General features: G+C 47.2%; 1 protein-coding gene across 2 annotated transcripts in view; it reads left to right on the top strand.

The window, feature by feature from the left end:
- The window catches only part of PEBP4 (phosphatidylethanolamine binding protein 4), a 200,378-nt gene that overhangs the window by 162,664 nt on the left and 18,236 nt on the right, over positions 1-19,478 (top strand). For both annotated transcript variants that reach the window (XM_074940340.1, XM_074940339.1), the window contains exon 6: positions 12,121-12,237. In XM_074940340.1, the coding sequence (XP_074796441.1) occupies positions 12,121-12,237 (117 nt within the window). The remainder of the gene's footprint in view (positions 1-12,120; positions 12,238-19,478) is intronic.

The raw sequence follows: 19,478 nt of genomic DNA, 5'->3' as shown, positions 1-19,478 counted from the left end.
ATCGATCTCTTGTTTAGCTGATACAGGAAAATGAGGAGGTGTTTAAAGCATTGCAAACTTTTTCAACCCCAGAGCAAGCCAGCTGAAGCACCCCCCACCATCCTCCACCTCCTCCCCCGCCCGGCTTCTTAGATTATTCACTGTAGGTGGAATGTCCCCAAATCTCTCTCTCTTAATTTGTGCCTGAGCTACAAATGGTGCAAACTAACAAGCAGCTATAACTAGCCCCCTGATTCGTCTCTCCGATGAGACCTTCACTGCCAGCCTCTTGCTTGCACGACATGGACAAATAATGGCTTGCTTTTCGGAGGCCTTGTACATGCCCAGCTCCTGCTGGAATCCGTGGGAGCTTCTCGGTGTTCAGCCCATCTGGAAAGCCAGGCTCTCATTCTCCTTTTTGAGCTCCCTGCATTGTTACACCAGCTGTTGTCTCAGCTGGCTAGTTGCCCCCACCCCGCCCCCACCCCGGCAGCTGTACAGTGAATTCCAGGATACGTTTCCCTGTATCTGGGTTAAACACCCGTGGCTGGCCTGGGCCAGCTGACTCAGGCTCGGATTCAGGGGCTGTTTCATTGCAGTGTAGATGTTTGGCCTCGGGCTGCAGCCCAGGCTCTAGGACCTTGTGAGGTGGGAGGATCCCAGAGCTCAGGCTGCAGGCCCAGCCTGACTATACATTATGGCAGCTAAACAGCCCCGCAGCTCGAGCCCTCACGCCTGAGTCAGCCGGCACGGGCCAGCCACGAGTGTCTAATTGCAGGGGAGACATACCCTCAGTGTACGCTCTCTGGGTCAGCCCAGTACAGTGGGGCCCTGATTCATGATTGGGGTTCACAGGGGCTACCACAATACCACTACATCATAATAATACTGGGGCCTATTACCCAAAGCCCTTTGGATCATGCCCCTGGCTCGTAAAGTGCTGTAGGCTCCTTTGGGATGAGACTGCTAGAGAAATGTAAAAGGCTGCGGCCCAAATCCCCAGGGTGATGACCTCAATAATACCTTCAACCTGAGGAAGGATTGAGTCAAGACCTTGGGGCTTGGCCCTGTGTTGTTATTTTGATGCATGTAGGATTTGATTGTGGTGCACAGCCACACCAGGCTCGGGGGGGAATGGAGGCGTCATGCCCCAGATGGAGCTCCTGGGGGCATGGACACTGCACAGTGTTAGAGAGGAGGCAAAGCTCTTCCAACCCATGTGGAGGGAGAAACAGGGCCATGAACACATCCTCACCACCCTGATTGTGGGGCATAGTACTAACTAAGCCTTCTGTTGTGTTCAGCCCCTGGGTAGTGGCACAAACTGGGGAAGCTCCTTCCATGCCTCTGCAGGAGCTGATCACAGCCCCGAAACTGGTACCTCCATTTCCAAACACAAAGCAGTGCAGCCTGCCGAACCAGGAGGGAATCCCTGCCCCTTTGCCAGAAGCTGGAGTGCGCCCCTCCAACTGCCTACCAGGAGAGGAAGCTGCCTCTGGACAGCATGGCTGGGAAGCTCCCTCCCACTTCAAGACAAAAGGACAAGCCACGACGTGGAGTCCCGGCCCCAGTGACGTGGCTGGCTGCTAACTGTACATTTAGGAACAATGTGGACAAATTGGAGAGAGTCCAGAGGCGAGCAACAAAAATGATGAAAGGGCTAGAAAACGTGACCAACGAGGGAAAGTTAAAAAACCTGGGCGTGTTTAGTCTTGAGAAAAGAAAGCTGAGGAGGGACCTGATAACAGTCTTCCAATATGTTAAGGGCTGCTATAAGGAGGTTGGTGATTGATTGTGCTCCATGTCTGCTGAAGGTAGAACAAGAAATAATGGGCTTAATCTGCCCCAAGGGAGAGTTACGTCAGATAGTAGGTTAGTAAAACTCTGGAATAGGCTTCCAAGAGAGGTTGTGGAATCCCCGTCATTGGAGGTTTTAAGAACAGGTTGGACAAACCCCTGTCAGGGATGGTTTAGGTTTACTTGGTCCTGGCTCAGTGCAGGAGGCTGGATTCGATGGGTTCTTGAGGTCCCTTCCAACCCAACATTTCTATCACAGAATCATAGAATATCAGGGTTGGAAGGGACCTCAGGAGGTCATCTAGTCCAACCCCCTGCTCAAAGCAGGACCAATCCCCAACTAAATCATCCCAGCCAGGGCTTTGTCAAGCCTGACCTTAAAAACTTCTAAGGAAGGAGATTCCACCACCTCCCTAGGTAACGCATTCCAGTGTTTCACCACCCTCCTAGTGAAAAAGTTTTTCCTAATATGCAACCTAAACTTCCCACACTGCAACTTGAGAAAAGCTGGATGAGCACAAGTCCATGGGGCCGGATGCGCTGCATCCAAGAGTGCTAAAGGAGTTGGCGGATGTGATTGCAGAGCCATTGGCCATTATCTTTGAAAACTCATGGAGATCGGGGGAAGTTCCGGACGACTGGAAAAAGGTTAATGTAGTGCCCATCTTTAAAAAAGGGAAGAAGGAGGATCCTGGGAACTACAGGCCAGTCGGCCTCACCTCAGTCCCTGGAAAAATCATGGAGCAGGTCCTCAAGGAATCAATTCTGAAGCACTTAGAGGAGAGGAAAATGATCAGGAACAGTCAGCATGGATTCACCAAGGGCAAGTCATGCCTGACTAATCTAATTGCCTTCTATGACAAGATAACTGGCTCTGTGGATGAGGGGAAAGTGGTGGATGTGTTATTCTTTGACTTTAGCAAAGCTTTTGACACGGTCTCCCACAGTATTCTTTCCAGCAAGTTAAAGAAGTATGGGCTGGATGAATGGACGATAAGGTGGATAGAAAGTTGGCTAGATTGTCAGGCTCAACGGGTAGTGATCAATGGCTCCGTGTCTAGTTGGCAGCCGGTATCAAGTGGAGTGCCCCAAGGGTCGGTCCTCGGGCCGGTTTTGTTCAATATCTTCATAAATGATCTGGAGGGTGGTGTGGATTGCACCCTCAGCAAGTTTGCAGATGATACTAAACTGGAAGGAGAGGTAGATACGCTGGAGGGTAGGGATAGGATACAGAGGGCCCTAGACAAATTGGAGGATTGGACCAAAAGAAATCTGATGAGGTTCAACAAGGACAAGTGCAGAGTCCTGCACTTAGGACGGAAGAATCCCATGCACCACTACAGACTAGGGACCGAATGACTCGGCAGCAGTTCTGCAGAAAAGGACCTAGGGGTTACAGTGGACGAGAAGCTGGGTATGAGTCAACAGTGTGCCCTTGTTGCCAAGAAGGCCAAGGGCATTTTGGGATGTATAGGTAGGGGCATTGCCAGCAGATCGAGGGACGTGATCGTTCCCCTCTATTTGACATTGGTGAGGCCTCATCTGGAGTACCGTGTCCAGTTTGGAGCCCCACGCTACAAGAAGGATGTGAAAGAATTGGAAAACGTCCAGCGGAGGGCAACAAAAATGATTAGGGGACTCGTATACATGACTTATGAGGAGAGGCTGAGGGAACTGGGATTGTTTAGTCTGCGGAAGAGAAGAATGAGGGGGGATTTGATAGCTGCTTTCAACTACCGGAAAGGGGGTTCCACAGAGGATGGATCTAGACTGTTCTCAGGGGTAGCTGATGACAGAACAAGGAGTAATGGTCTCAAGTTGCAGTGAGGGAGGTTTAGGTTGGATATTAGGAAAAACTTTTTCACTAGGAAGGTGGTGAAACACTGGAATGCGTTTCCACCATAGGGAGGTGGTGGAATCTCCTTCCTTAGAAGTTTTTAAGGTCAGGCTTGACAAAGCCCTGGCTGGGATGATTTAGTTGGGGATTGGTCCTGCTTTGAGCAGGGGGTTGGACTAGATGACCTCCTGAGGTCCCTTCCAACCCTGATATTCTATGATTCTATGAGACCATTACTCTATGATTCTAAGTAGCAGATATCTCTTCCACCTGGCAAGTCACATCATGCCCCTAATGTAAATGTAGAGGAGCACAGTTGTATGTAAGGAGCAGGTTGGATTCTACAAGGGTGGTGGGAGTAGAACACATGGGGCCTGCTTTTCTTTGTACCTTGTGTAGCCATTTACACCAGCGTAGACTACAGGATGGGTGTAAGTCACCACCAATCTGATTTAGTAACACTATACCAACGACTGCCTAAGGGGCAGGATAGCAGAGAAGACAAGCCATGGCCTTTCCATAAGTGAGATTTCTCTCTGGCTGCTGTCTGAACAAGAAGTCCTTTAAAATCAATTATCCTTAATAGTTTATTTTAAAGCCCCAGTATTTCCCATCCCTGCAACCAATTCCATACCTTGCATTGCTCTTTTGGGAGTTAAGATCATAAGGAAATGACAGTCCGCCACACAGAGGCTGGGAGACGCAAAGACACTTTATTACACACCTGGACAGCAGCAGAGAAATGTTTAACAGTAAACTGGCTGAAATAGAACTTATCCAGAGGAGCAAATGGTGTTAAAAAACCCAGTCAGTGGAAGAAATCCCAGCCCACTTAAAGCAAATCCAGGAGCTGTTTGGAAGAAGGTGGGCCCCAGTGGTTTCGTTATAGGCAGATGGTATATGGGAACAAGGACTTGCAATGCAAAATGGGCCACATTCAACCCTGGGGTAGCTTGATTAATTCAAATGATGTTACAGCAGGCAGGGATTTGGCCCAATAAGTCTCTGGTTAAAGGGATATTGTCTAGTAGCTTAGGAGCAGTTTTAAAAAGAGATTTTCCAAAAACTGCTGTGGATAGCAGTGTGTTTTATTATTTCTTTGGAAAATACCATTACCGGCTTTTCTTATTTCAGCCTTCCACTGAGGTATTGGGAACTCCAACCTGGCAGCTGCTGGCTAGTGCAGCAAGGACCAGAGAGTGAAGGTAACTAGAAAGGCAAGGTCAGATTTTCAGCAGCCAACTGCTCCCCTTGTGACATTTCAAGCCAGACTGTCCAAAGTGCTCAGCACCCAACATCCTGAGCTCTTGTGAAAATCTGACCTTGACGGTGGGCGCTGAAAACCCTGGCCATGAAGGGTGCTGCCTTGCAAAGCAGGAGTAAGTCAATGCCACTGTGCCTCATAGCCAGAGTTTGCAGGGTCAGGCCCAAAGTTAAACTGATTGGGTTTGTCTCACTCCTCAAGCAGAGCGAAATGCAGTAAGCGATTTAGCAGCATCAACAGTGGTGAGAAGTAAAGGAGAGCCTTTGTTTTTAATTTTTTCTAATGCTCTGAGGAGATGGCAGTTATGGCTTTCTCTTGCTCAGATGGCTTAATTTGATCAGGTCCTGGAGGAATTTCCACCTTTCGTCCCTTCGCGTCACATCCTCCTTTCTTGAAACAAATATGAAATGCCCCTTTTAGCCATTTTTAGAGTTTAACAGTTATGGAACATCTGCGCACATAATCGCTTTGCATGTCATTAGACTCCCTTTTATGATGCGTGCTCCATACCTGCGGGTTTCCTGTAGTACAAAGGCCTGAGCTAGATCATTGGATCCAAGCCTCCCTGAATTCTGGGCAAGTTTGGACAGGGCTCCAGATCCAAAATTTACAGCTAAGACTCTTCTCTAGCAGGGAGATGAGATTTTTCCACCCAGGGTTATCAGGTTACAATTATATCACACTTCCTCCTACCAAAACCACAACATGTTGCCTGAAGGTAAAGATTGCCAAGAATTTTTTCCCGAATCAGTTTTTGGTCAAAAATGCCAATTCGTCAAAATTGAAACTTCATGAACCAGGTTCCGATTGGATGAATTTCCCAACTCGAAAAAAAAGTTGGAAAAAAGAATTTTTGAAACTGTTAAAACATCTTGCACTGACATTTTCAAAACAAAAAATTCAAATTTCTGATTTGAAATGACTTTGGTTCCAAATTGAAGCTAATTGAACTAAAAAAGGGGAATCAAAGTCCAATCAAAACCAAACGTTTCAAAATTATCAAAGCAAAGTTCCCATTGACCCAAACCGGGAAAAAATGTTGGCACACAAATATTTTTGAGAGTTCATCTTTTTGCCCCGGTTTGAGATGGGGGGGAAAAATTTGAACCTGAAATATTTGAGGGATGGGAAAACCATTTCCCATGCAGCTATACTGGAGGGAACATCGGCGACGACAATAAAAAGCTAGCCAAGTGTGCAGTGGTGTACATGGACACAGGGCGACGTTCCTGCCTGAGCCCAACTGAGCAATCAGCTAATGCCTTGACTTATGAGAACAGGGTGTGAGGCTGCTTCTCTTGCTGGAAAACTAGAATTCATGCCATTCAGTCTATGCAGCCTTTCAAAAAAGAACTAGATAAGTTCATGGAGGATAGGTCCATCAGTGGCTATTAGCCAGGATGGGCAGGGATGGTGTCCCTAGCCTCGGTTTGCCAGAAGCTGGGAATGGGCTACAGGGGATGGATCACTTGATGATGACCTGTTCTGTTCGTTCCCTCTAGGGCACCTGGCATTGGCCACTGTCAGAGGACAGGATACTGGGCTAGATGGACCTATGATCTGACCCAGTATGGCCATTCCCCTGCTTTTTCAGGAGATGGGAAAGCGGGATACCGGGAGGAAGCACAGGCAGGAATGTCTGTGAGGGGAGGGCTCCTGCCTCATACTGGGAATGAGGGGCGATCAACAGGTTATCTCAAGTGCTTATATACAAATGCACAAAGCCTTGGAAACAAGCAGGGAGAACTGGAGGTCCTGGTGATGTCAAGGAACTATGACGTGATTGGAATAACAGAGACTTGGTGGGATAACTCACATGACTGGAGTACAGTCATGGATGGTTATAAACTGTTCAGGAAGGACAGGCAGGGCAGAAAAGGTGGGGGAGTAGCACTGTATGTAAGGGAGCAGTATGACTGCTCAGAGCTCCGGTATGAAACTGTGGAAAAACCTGAGTGTCTCTGGATTAAGTTTAGAAGTGTGTGCAACAAGAGTGATGTAGTGGTGGGAGTCTGCTATAGACCACCGGACCAGGGGGATGAGGTGGATGAGGCTTTCTTCCGGCAACTCACGGAAGCTACTAGATCGCATGCCCTGATTCTCATGGGGGACTTTAATTTTCCTGATATCTGCTGGGAGAGCAATACAGCGGTGCATAGACAATCCAGGAAGTTTTTGGAAAGCGTAGGGGACAATTTCCTGGCGCAAGTGCTAGGGGAGCCAACTAGGGGGGGCGCTTTTCTTGACCTGCTGCTCACAAACCGGGTAGAATTAGTGGGGGAAGCAAAAGTGGATGGGAATCTGGGAGGCAGTGACCATGAGTTGGTTGAGTTCAGGATCCTGACGCAGGGAAGAAAGGTAAGCAGCAGGATACGGACCCTGGACTTCAGGAAAGCAGACTTCGACTCCCTCAGGGAACAGATGGCCAGGATCCCCTGGGGGACTAACATGAAGGGGAAGGGAGTCCAGGAGAGCTGGCTGTATTTCAAAGAATCCCTGTTGAGGTTACAGGGACAAACCATCCCGATGAGTCGAAAGAATAGTAAACATGGCAGGCGACCAGCTTGGCTTAATGGTGAAATCCTAGCGGATCTTAAACATAAAAAAGAAGCTTACAAGAAGTGGAAGGTTGGACATATGACCAGGGAAGAGTATAAAAATATTGCTCGGGCATGTAGGAAAGATATCAGGAGGGCCAAATCGCACCTGGAGCTGCAGCTAGCAAGAGATGTCAAGAGTAACAAGAAGGGTTTCTTCAGGTATGTTGGCAACAAGAAGAAAGCCAAGGAAAGTGTGGGCCCCTTACTGAATGAGGGAGGCAACCTAGTGACAGAGGATGTGGAAAAAGCTAATGTACTCAATGCTTTTTTTGCCTCTGTTTTCACTAACAAGGTCAGCTCCCAGACTGCTGCGCTGGGCATCACAAAATGGGGAAGAGATGGCCAGCCCTCTGTGGAGATAGAGGTGGTTAGGGACTATTTAGAAAAGCTGGACGTGCACAAGTCCATGGGGCCGGACGAGTTGCATCCGAGAGTGCTGAAGGAATTGGCGGCTGTGATTGCAGAGCCCTTGGCCATTATCTTTGAAAACTCGTGGCGAACGGGGGAAGTCCCGGATGACTGGAAAAAGGCTAATGTAGTGCCAATCTTTAAAAAAGGGAAGAAGGAGGATCCTGGGAACTACAGGCCAGTCAGCCTCACCTCAGTCCCTGGAAAAATCATGGAGCAGGTCCTCAAAGAATCAATCCTGAAGCACTTACATGAGAGGAAAGTGATCAGGAACAGTCAGCATGGATTCACCAAGGGAAGGTTATGCCTGACTAATCTAATCGCCTTTTATGATGAGATTACTGGTTCTGTGGATGAAGGGAAAGCAGTGGATGTATTGTTTCTTGACTTTAGCAAAGCTTTTGACACGGTCTCCCACAGTATTCTTGTCAGCAAGTTAAGGAAGTATGGGCTGGGTGAATGCACTGTGAGGTGGGTGGAAAGCTGGCTAGATTGTCGGGCTCAACGGGTGGTGATCAATGGCTCCATGTCTAGTTGGCAGCCGGTGTCAAGTGGAGTGCCCCAGGGGTCAGTCCTGGGGCCGGTTTTGTTCAATATCTTCATAAATGATCTGGAGGATGGTGTGGATTGCACTCTCAGCAAATTTGCGGATGATACTAAACTGGGAGGAGTGGTAGATACGCTGGAGGGGAGGGATAGGATACAGAAGGACCTAGACAAATTGGAGGATTGGGCCAAAAGAAATCTGATGAGGTTCAATAAGGATAAGTGCAGGGTCCTACACTTAGGATGGAAGAATCCCATGCACCGCTACAGACTAGGGACCGAATGGCTAGGCAGCAGTTCTGCGGAAAAGGACCTAGGGGTGACAGTGGACGAGAAGCTGGATATGAGTCAGCAGTGTGCCCTTGTTGCCAAGAAGGCCAATTGCATTTTGGGATGTATAAGTAGGGGCATAGCGAGCAGATCGAGGGACGTGATCGTTCCCCTCTATTCGACACTGGTGAGGCCTCATCTGGAGTACTGTGTCCAGTTTTGGGCCCCACACTACAAGAAGGATGTGGATAAATTGGAGAGAGTCCAGCGAAGGGCAACAAAAATGATTAGAGGTCTAGAGCACATGACTTATGAGGAGAGGCTGAGGGAGCTGGGATTGTTTAGTCTGCAGAAGAGAAGAATGAGGGGGGATTTGATAGTTGTTTTCAACTACCTGAAAGGGGGTTCCAAAGAGGATGGCTCTAGACTGTTCTCAATGGTAGCAGATGACAGAACGAGGAGTAATGGTCTCAAGTTGCAATGGGGGAGGTTTAGGTTGGATATTAGGAAAAACTTTTTCACTAGGAGGGTGGTGAAACACTGGAATGCGTTACCTAGGGAGGTGGTAGAATCTCCTTCCTTAGAGGTTTTTAAGGTCAGGCTTGACAAAGCCCTGGCTGGGATGATTTAACTGGGAATTGGTCCTGCTTCGAGCAGGGGGTTGGACTAGATGACCTTCTGTGGTCCCTTCCAACCCTGATATTCTATGATTCTATGATGCTCTGCCTTGCTTAGCAAACAATCCCGCGCAGTACTAAGCATGGCCTACTGATTGGGAGAGTAGCATGTTTTATTAAAAATACAAGCTAATATTTAACAACATGTGGGAGGGGCACCGGGGTAGTGCATAAATCACCATCATGTTAGGAGGAAACCTCGATTTTTTGTGTGGAACGGGATTTTATAAACTGGTGGGGAAATACCAAGCCCTAATGATGGTGGTGTTTTCATAGCCATCAGCTACTGGCCTGTCGGATGACCCAGCTCCTGCAGCTTGATTTCAAGAGAAGAAAGCATGCACAGTCCCCTAACTTGTCAGCTTGTTTCTCCCATCTTGGCTGGCCTTCTCTGATACCTTTAATCTGACTCGGCCTGTGGTTGTTAGTCATGTTTTGTGTTACAGTATTAACCAGGGACCCCATTGTGCTAGGCATTGTGTAAAGGCATAATAAGCGACAGTCTCTGCCCAAAGGAGGCTACAGTCTAAACAGAAAAAAGTCCCCAACTTGACCATAAAACGTTCCTTTCCCTCTGAGGTTTGGTGCATGAGGATTTCAAAATGTTGGCAGCGTACCACCAATGAGGAACTGGTTTGTAGACCGAGAAACAATAACACTTTAAAAAAAAGAACTCCCTGGCTAGGGATAACAATATAAAGCAGCCTGCTCCTTGCACTATCCTGCCTGTCTCTGTAGAACCAAAACCCTGCTCACTGCAGGAGAACCTGTAGAATACTCGGGTCCAACAAAGAAATAGCTGAAAAGAGTGAGAGTTAAGGTTTGATGTGCAGAGAGTAAGAGATTAGTATTTATCGGGGGCCATAGGGATGCCCAGCGTTCCACACTGTACAGATTCAAATGTGGCCCCCAACCCCGGGAGTTTACAATCAAACGCAGGCAGGATGAGCTCAGACTAGATGATCACACTGGTCCCTTCTGGCCCTTGCAAATCTATGAGAGGATGGGGCAAGAGAGCAGGGATGAAAAGCAGGATCAAGGGACAGAAGGAGGCTGCTCTGGGGAGTAGTGGGCAGCGTAGAAGAATATGTACAGCTGAGAGATGGGGATGGGGATGGAGAGCAGGTGGGGCTGGGAGCCGAAATGTGGGGTTAGGGCAAGACTGTGTGCAGGTGAGGAGCTTGAATGTGATGCCTTCGGGGGCCTGGGAAGGAGTTCGAGGGGATACAGGGAGGTCTGGGCAGAGGCAGTCCGGGCACTAGGCGCAGGCAGAGTGCTTTGGAGCTTTGAAGCTAGGGCGGGGACTGGAGAAGCAGGTGGGGTCGAATGGGAGGTTGTTTCAGTGGAGGGGAAACAAGAATGCGCTTGCAAGCAGGTGGCAAGGGGCCAGATGGGTGGAAGATAAGGGAACGGGAGGGGCTGGGAGAAGGAAGGCTGGAGGGGAGAGGATGGGGCGCAGGGGACACATACGATGTGTCCTGACAGGGAGACATCTGAGATTGCACTGAATTTCTTCAGCTCTCTTTGTAACGACATGCTCACCTGAAAACCCCAGCAGGGTGGTAACTGCCCTGCTCCCCTCTCTGTACTAACCCTGGGCCCTGGGGCCAGGCCTCAAAGCGTTGCTTGGCTCATTGCTGTGGAGAAATAGAGTAGCCCCATCCTCTTCTCCAATATAAGAGCCATTTGATGTGTGCACCGCTGCGCTGGATCCCCTTGCACAGGCCTGCAGAGTCCATTTGTGCCGAGCGGCGCCAAGCACTCGCCACTGTTAAGGAAAAGTTAGCACATGTGATTCCATTTTGGTTTGGGGCCCACCATTGTCTAAAAGCAAGCACATCATGCACCAGGAGGCGTGTTCCTTAGATACTGCATTCCTGTGAAAATCCTCCTCCTTGTCTCCAGCCTGCCTTGACTCCCAATATCTGTTTTTTTGTCAGTCCCTAACTCCCTATCTCCTGGCCTTTGATGTGAGGCCTCCCATCCTGATGATAAAAGTTACTGATGCATGGCTTTAGGACCATGCTGTGTAATTAACATACTGGTTTAGCACGAGGAATGCACCAAGCAGGGATAGGTGGTAGATAAGAAAAGGGTTTGTTTATTGGCTAAAGTTTCCGATGCACGATGCACGAGGGCAACATGCTTTGCTAAAAAGTATATAACCTTTGTATAATCTGTATTTGGGGTCCCCTCCTGGCTAGCAGGGGGGCACCACGCTCGAGCGTAATAAACTTGGTGTTTTTTGGGAACTCTGCAGTTGTGGACTTTGTTTATGTGCCTCAGCCTAGATTCGAACTGTGCGTGACCTATCAGGTATAATTCGTAGCATTTGTGTGCGTGTCCTACCAGGTGTAATTCATAGCATTTGTCTGCGTGTCCTACCAGGTATAATTCGCAGCAGTTGTCTGCGTGTCCTATCAGGTATAATTCGTAACACCTCCAAGGAGCTCCCTGAGCTCCTGGACAAGGCAGGGGGAAACAGCAGAAAGGGCTCGAAGCTGCAACCTGGGATAAATAGCGCAACAGCTCATGCAAAGCACGGAAATGGGGGGGAACACAGTCCCTGGCTGGGAAGTTATTGGAAGCGAGGAGCAAAGAGGGTAATGGAGAGGGGGGAGATTTTTTCCTCTGAAAATGCCAGCTACAAATAAATTGTGCCATACGCACCTGGGGTATGTGACTATGGGGATGGAATTTGGGCCATGCACTAGCCTCATCCACTGCGTTTTCTATCTCCAGACTACGGCCGCCCCACACCTCCACCCCAGAGCGGGTACCATCGCTACCAGTTCCGTCTGTACGAGCAGCCGGCTCACGAGGCCATATCCCTAAGTCCAGAGGAAGAGGCATCTTTGGGTAAGAGATGACCTGCCTTCTCTGTGTGCTGCTGAGCTTGCGGTCTCTGTCTGTCTCTCTGTTAGCACAGCTGACATCTGAAGGGAATGATCACTTCATCATCTGTCTGCACGTCTGTTATTTCACCATCTCCCAGCTCAGCGTGGTCAAGTTTTCAAGCTGGGAGGCATCTGAGGACCCCAATAGAAAATAACCCCCAGTAGAGGCATAGCTGGGTACTGCAGAACAGATAGGGACTCTGGGTACCAATCCGTATGGGTGCCATCAACAGCAAAGCACCAGTGCTGGCTGGGTGGGGGCGGCAGCAGTTGCCCAGTAGGAAGACAAAAGGCGCTCGAGCAAGTTTGGGGGAAGGGCAAAAATTAGGGTCACTCCAAGTGGCAAAACCCCAACTTGCACTTACCCCATCAGCTTCAGTGGAGTTGCTCCTCATTTACACCCGTAAGAGGGGAATCCCGCCCCCACGTAAAGCAAAAGACATTAGAGCTCATAGAGGCAGGAGAGAAAATTCTGCGCTTGCCTGGATTCCTATTTGTACCGGCACTAGACACCTGTTTTCTTGCTGTCCAGGTTTCTAACATGATTCCCCTGGTGAATGTGGATGGATACAACTAGGCTTGGCAGCATGTGATTTTTTAAAATAATTTCAGTGGCTAATATTGCTGTTCATTTGTAAGCATTTTTTTACTTGTATCTATTTAAATTTTCACAGTTGCCCAAAATTATGGGGGGGAGGGCGACAGACAATAATTATTTAATGACAGAAGATGCTGAGCTTCAAAAACATGACACATTATCACCATTAAAATATAAATTGTCACCGTCACGTCAAAATATACAAAGTAAATGTCCTTAAATCAACCTATAATACATTCTTAAGCAGCATTTTTCTGTCTTTGCCTATCTGTAAATATTGATTCTCACCGATGGAAATATTTTTGTCAGTTTGGTTGTGCACAGTGAAATAGATGTTTACCCATATTTATCAATGAAAATCTAATCCTTCCAAGCCTAGATATGAGAGACCCCTTTTTATATCTGTGAAGTGTATCGTGTCCCTTCTTGGCCCTATAAACATCCAATTTAGACAACAGCAATGAGGTAGTTTGCATGCTGTGAAGCTGGGCGAATAACAGATGTTTTAGTTTGAGGGCAATTTCAAAAAGCCCCTAAAAAAAAAAAAATTAATTTGGGGTCAGACCAAAAATGGACATTTTTGGTGAAATCAAAAAGTAAAAAAAAAAATTGGTTTGAGTCAAACCAAAGGAAACAACATGTTGATTTTGTTTGACCCAAAATGTTGCGCTTAGATCTTGAGCATTTTAAAACGTATTCGAATTTTTTTAATAAAAATCTATGAAAATTTTGAAATGAAAAGTCATTTTGAACCCAAAAAATGCGACTGTTTCATTTAGAAAAATGTCAGAATGAAACTGGTTAGATTGTTTTCTGATTTTTCCCCTCAGGTTTCATTTCTAAACAAAGAATTGAGTGAAACGTTTATGTCACCAGATATGCATTTTTCACTGAAAAAATTGTGTGCAAAACATTTTGCCCAGCTCTAACTCACCCTCCCATCTGGCAAAATTCAGTCATGGTATAAGTGAGTGCAACTCCAGTGATTTCAGTGAGCTGAATTAGATCCCCAGAGTAAGGGACAGAATTGATTGAGCTACCTTCTCCCCTGGTGTAACACCATTAACTTCAATCAAGTTACAGCAGGGAAGAATTTGGCCTATCATATCACATTTCCCCTGCTCACAGGAAACATGCTTCTCCAAACACCATGATTTTGGTTCTGATCACTGTGCAGAGATGCAGGGGCGGGGGGTGTTCAGTTTGAATATTGCCAGGTTCTGGACTAACCCCACAGACTCAATGCGTACCGCCCCCCTGAACGTGCTGGGTCACGTATCCTATTGCTTGCTGCAATGTGTGTAGTTAAATAAGAGAACAACAATGTTAGATAATTCACCTGTGCTGGTGCACAGAAAAGGGCTGGCAAACTTTGTGGAGTCAGGAATCGTCTTTTTAAGAGAACAGGAGAGAAAATTTCATGTAATACTTTATTACTGCTTTATTTACTTAGCCCCCACAACATACTACAAACATAGCCCTGTCCAATCAGCTTGCGGTCTAGTTCTGGCACAGATGTTCTAGACACAAATAACACACCATGCAATGATACATGAGGTGGAGAAATTTTCCCAAGGTCATTGCTGGGATAATCCTCATTCCTGGTACTTCTGTGGTGGGTTGCATCCAAGGATCTCAAAGCACTTAGCAAAAAGTCACACTTTAGTCTCAAACCCACAGGCAGAAGCAGATGGGGAAACGGATGCACAGAGAGGTGGACCCCAGGGTTAGAGCAAGTCTGTGGGAGAGCCACTGAGAGAACCCAGGATTCCTGACTCCCAATGCCATGCCTTTGTCACCGGACCATCTTCCCTCCCATCCTCCTCTGTGGGTGAAGAATGTTTTGGGGATGAATTCATAGGGAGAGTGGGAGGTCACAAGAAGAGGGAGATGCAGGAAAACGCATGGGAATAGGAGCACAAAAAGGAGGAAGGGAGCAGTTAGGAGGGCCGGGAGTGAAGGGAGTGAGAGGGTCAGTGGAAATAACAGGAGGATCGGTGTAAATGGAGTAGGAGGAGAGCATGGCTGTAGACTCAACATGGTTCTTACCGAAGCTGCCAGGGTTAGAAACGTGAGGATCAATGAGGGAAGAAAAGCAGAGCTGACACAGGGAAGGAGCAGAGTAGAGGCAGGGCCAATTTGTGTGAAGAAATCCCACTGTGGATCAGGCATTTCCTTAGAAACCCTCCATGGATGGAGCACATGCAGGATGAGGGGCTAGTAAAGCACTCTCATCTCCATACCTCCAAGATGCTGGGGGGCCGGGCAGCAGGTCATGAGAACTATAAAAACAGCCAGGACCATTATTATTATTTATTTCTATTGCCTCAGTGCCCCGGCCCTGGACATTGTGCTAGGCACTGTGCAAACACAGGACAAAGCCAGTTCCTGCCCCAAAGAGCTTACAATCTCAGTATAAGACAAGAGACAACAAATGGAGACAGACAGATAGACGGGGAGTACAAGGAAACAATGAGACAATACTGGTCAGCGCGAGGAGCAGAGGTCTCATCCAGCGGCCTAACCATTGTCACGTTTTTTGTAGAGGAGAGTTTTAAGAAGGGATTTGAAGGAGGTCAGTGAAGTACCTTGGTAGATGTTTATGGAGGGAACAAAAGATAGCAGGGTGATGGACAGAAATCCTCTGAACCAACAGTCAAAGGGAGGATACGGCATGCTCTGGAAGAGGAGGGCTTTCTGTGTGGGGCAGACAGCAGCCCTAATAATGTGTGCATCCTATGATACCGGTATGTTCCCCCATTTCCTCCACCCCACCCTGCCCAGACTTGTTTGTCTCATACACCTGTTAGGGCTTCGCTTGTAGGTTGTATGCTCTTTGGAGCAGGGCAGTGGAGTGGAGAAAGCCAATGTTGGAGCAGGGCTTTCCCCAAAGACTCATGTTTATGGTATGTTTGTACAGCACCTCACACAATGGGGCCTGACCTGATGTTTCTGCAGTGAGACAGATCCCAGAAAGATCCTAGTTCTACCTCGGGAGGCCCAGAGTCGTGCAGGTGCCTTCGAAGGGGTCCCTAAAAGGAGCAGGGCTGGTGTATCTTTTGGGATGAGGCTCAAGGAGCCGCTGTTAAGAGCTGTAAAAAACCACCCAGCCGGCCAGCTCTAAATCACTTGAGTAGCAGAATCCAAGGTGGGGAGAGGTCTCAATGGCTGTGAAATGCTGACAAATCCTTGCTGGCACGTCCCCAAGCTTAAGCAGTTTCATCAGTGACACCTCCGAGCTATTATGCATATAAGGTGGTGAGATAAACATCAGGAATAATGAGATTTGGCAATGGAGTTGCACAAACAGCCCTGAAATATTGTTCATAAAATCCCTGCCCCACCAGGCCAGGAACGTCCTCCTCATGGAGGAATGACCAGGGTCTCAAAGAACACTACTGCATCATGAATTTTTCACAGGCAGGATATTAAGAGACAGGCAGAGGGACAGCTGCAGGGACACCCTGCAAGGTGGCCTCATCCACGGAGATATACGAGAAGCACTGGCAACAAACAAAATCTGCGTGCAGAGCCAGAGCCATGTCTGTCTCAGAAAGTTGTGCAAAACAAGTGCCTTGCGAGCAATGAGAGAATAGGGGTCAGGTACATCTAGCAAATGATGCTGTGCTTCCCTGCCCTACCCATGCAATTAGTATTGTTATTATGTATTATTTGTGTTAGGCACCGAGGTGTCCCAGCCCAGGATGCACTAGGCACTGTACAAACGCAGAACAAAAAGATGGGTGCTGCCCCCAATGAGTTTACATGGCATGAGCCTCTTCAGCCTCCTTGGGCCTTGGCTACAGGGGGGGAAGTTTACAAATCCTCCGCACCAAGTGATGGGGGGGGCATAAAAGCACCTAGATCGATCAGATCAGTAATTCTCGACCCTTGTAATACTGTAACTCTCTAGTTTCAACACGGCCTATGAGCGCACAGAAGTTCTTGATAACACGAAGGAGTGCACGAATGCACCTAGCATTCAGCATACAGTCTGTAGCTACACGTAATTGCAACATTCCCACCCAGTGGTCTCCTGTGGTTCAGGGGTGACTGGATCCAGTATTTTGGATCGGCCCTTAAAGACCCTGTGGCCAGTTGCAAAGTTCAAACCTTGACCCAGTTCTGAATTTTCCCAAATCTGAGGGCCAGATCTGCAAGTGGTGTAAATCAAGGTAGCACTAATGAAGTCAGCAGGGCTACTCCAATGTACAGCAGTCATGGATCTGACCTTTGTGAGATAATTAGACTCTGGTGGGGTTGCTTCAGGGCCATCTTTATCCGTGGTAAATGCTACTGCTGTTCCTCATAGTATGAAAGTCTTTAATTTTGAACATTACATCAGAAGTGCTTATAAAAATAATGTTTTATCATGTTTTCAATAGAAACTATTACTGCAAAGCCAGAACAACAAGCATATTAAATGTAGAATCCATTGTGGAAAAAAATCAATTAATAGCATATCATTGACTAACATATTTAACAAATGCCTATATTAACCAATATCTCATATCCTGGATTAAGCTATAAAGCAATAGGCAGGCACAGTAGTCTAAAAGAAAGCTAATTTATTAAAGCAAACAATTAAAAAATACCCAGTTGAGTTTGCCCATATCAAGCCAGCTTCTTAAATCCATCCCAGATATATACACTCATGGACAGCAGGTTGACCTGGATATGAGTCTTTGCTTATAAACTCCCATGTTGTACCAGCAAGAAAGAATCCAGTTCTGTAAGCAGATTTACAGTGGATGGCTCTGATATGCTTCTCTATCTATCACCATACATACCCATCTATTTATCTGTCTTATATCATATCTTAAATGGCCCCATTCACCGTAGTATATAAATCCATGGAACACCCCAATCCATCTGAATGAAGGTTGCGCTGAGACTTCGTTCTGATATATTAATATATCCAAAGTATTTTGGCTTAAACCTTACTGGCAAACACATAGACATTTCTGTCACTAATACAGATGGGCTTAGGTCACAAAATTGAGAACCAGATCTAGGGTTTTCAGCCCACCTCAAAGTTTGGGTGGGTTGGGAAGGTTCATGTGTTGAGTTAAGGGCTTCGTCCACTGTAGAAAGAGTGATCAGCTATGAAATCTGGATTTGGACCAGGGCAAGTTTGGATGCAGGGTTTTGGTTCAGGCTCATGCTAGTCACTCCAAGCACCAAACCTCTTCTAAAGGCCCGGCACAGTAGGAGTGGGAGTTATTTTGCATACCCCAGCCAGCATTGTCTTCAGGAGACAGAAGATGCAGATTTCAGAGTAGCAGCCATGTTAGTCTGTATCCGTAAAAAGAAAAGGAGTACTTGTGGCACCTTAGAGACTAACAAATTTATTTGAGCATTCGCTTTCATGAGCTACAGCTCACTTCATCGGATGCATACAGTGGAAAATATAGTGGGGAAGATTTTATATACACAGAGAACATGAAACAATGGGTGTTACCATACAGACTGCAAGAAGAGTGATTAGGAAAGGTGAGCTATTCCCAGCAGGAGAGCGGGGGTGGGGGGGGAATCTTTTGTAGTGATAATCAAGGTGGGCCATTTCCAGCAGTTGACAAGGACAGTAGGAGGGGAAATAAACAAGGGGAAATAGATTTACTTTGTGTAATGACACATCCACTCCCAGTCTTTATTCAAGCCTAAATTAATTGTATCCAGTTTGCAAATTAATTCCAATTCAGCAGTCTCTCGTTGGAGTCTGTTTTTGAAGTTTTTTTGTTGAAGAATTGCCACTTTTAGGTCTGTAATCGAGTGACCAAAGAGATTGAAGTGTTCTCCGACTGGTTTTTGAATGTTATAATTCTTGACATCTGATTTGTGTCCATTTATTCTTTTACGTAGAGACTGTCCAGTTTGGCCAATGTAGATGGCAGAGGGGCATTGCTGGCACATGATGGCATATATCACATTGGTAGATGCGCAGGTGAATGAGCCTCTGATAGTGTGGCTGATGTGATTAGGCCCTATGATGGTGTCCCCTGAATAGATATGTGGACACAGTTGGCAACGGGCTTTGTTGCAAGGATAGGTTCCTGGGTTAGCGGGTTCTCTGTTGTGTGGTATGTGGTTGCTGGTGAGTATTTGCTTCAGGTTGGGGGGCTGTCTGTAAGCAAGGACTGGCCTGTCTCCCAAGATCTGTGAGAGTGTTGGGTCGTCCTTTAGGATAGGTTGTAGATCCTTGATGATGCGTTGGAGAGGTTTTAGTTGGGGGCTGAAGGTGACGGCTAGTGGCGTTCTGTTATTTTCTTTGTTGGGCCTGTCCTGTAGTAGGTGACTTCTGGGTACTCTTCTGGCTCTGTCAAACTGTTTCTTCACTTCAGCAGTGGGTATTGTAGTTGTAAGAACTCTTGATAGAGATCTTGTAGGTGTTTGTCCCTGTCTGAGGGGTTGGAGCAAATGCGGTTGTATCGTAGAGCTTGGCTGTAGACAATGGATCGTGTGGTGTGTCCTGGATGGAAGCTGGAGGCATGTAGGTAGGAATAGCGGTCAGTTGGTTTCCGGTATAGGGTGGTGTTTATGTGACCATCGCTTATTAGTACCGTAGTGTCCAGGAAGTGGATCTCTTGTGTGGACTGGTCCAGGCT

Source organism: Natator depressus, chromosome 26 (genome assembly GCF_965152275.1).
Source record: "Natator depressus isolate rNatDep1 chromosome 26, rNatDep2.hap1, whole genome shotgun sequence".
NCBI classification, from domain to species: Eukaryota; Metazoa; Chordata; order Testudines; family Cheloniidae; genus Natator; species Natator depressus.
The sequence above is the reverse complement of the archived record's forward strand: the minus strand, read 5'-3'. Positions and strand labels throughout refer to the sequence as shown.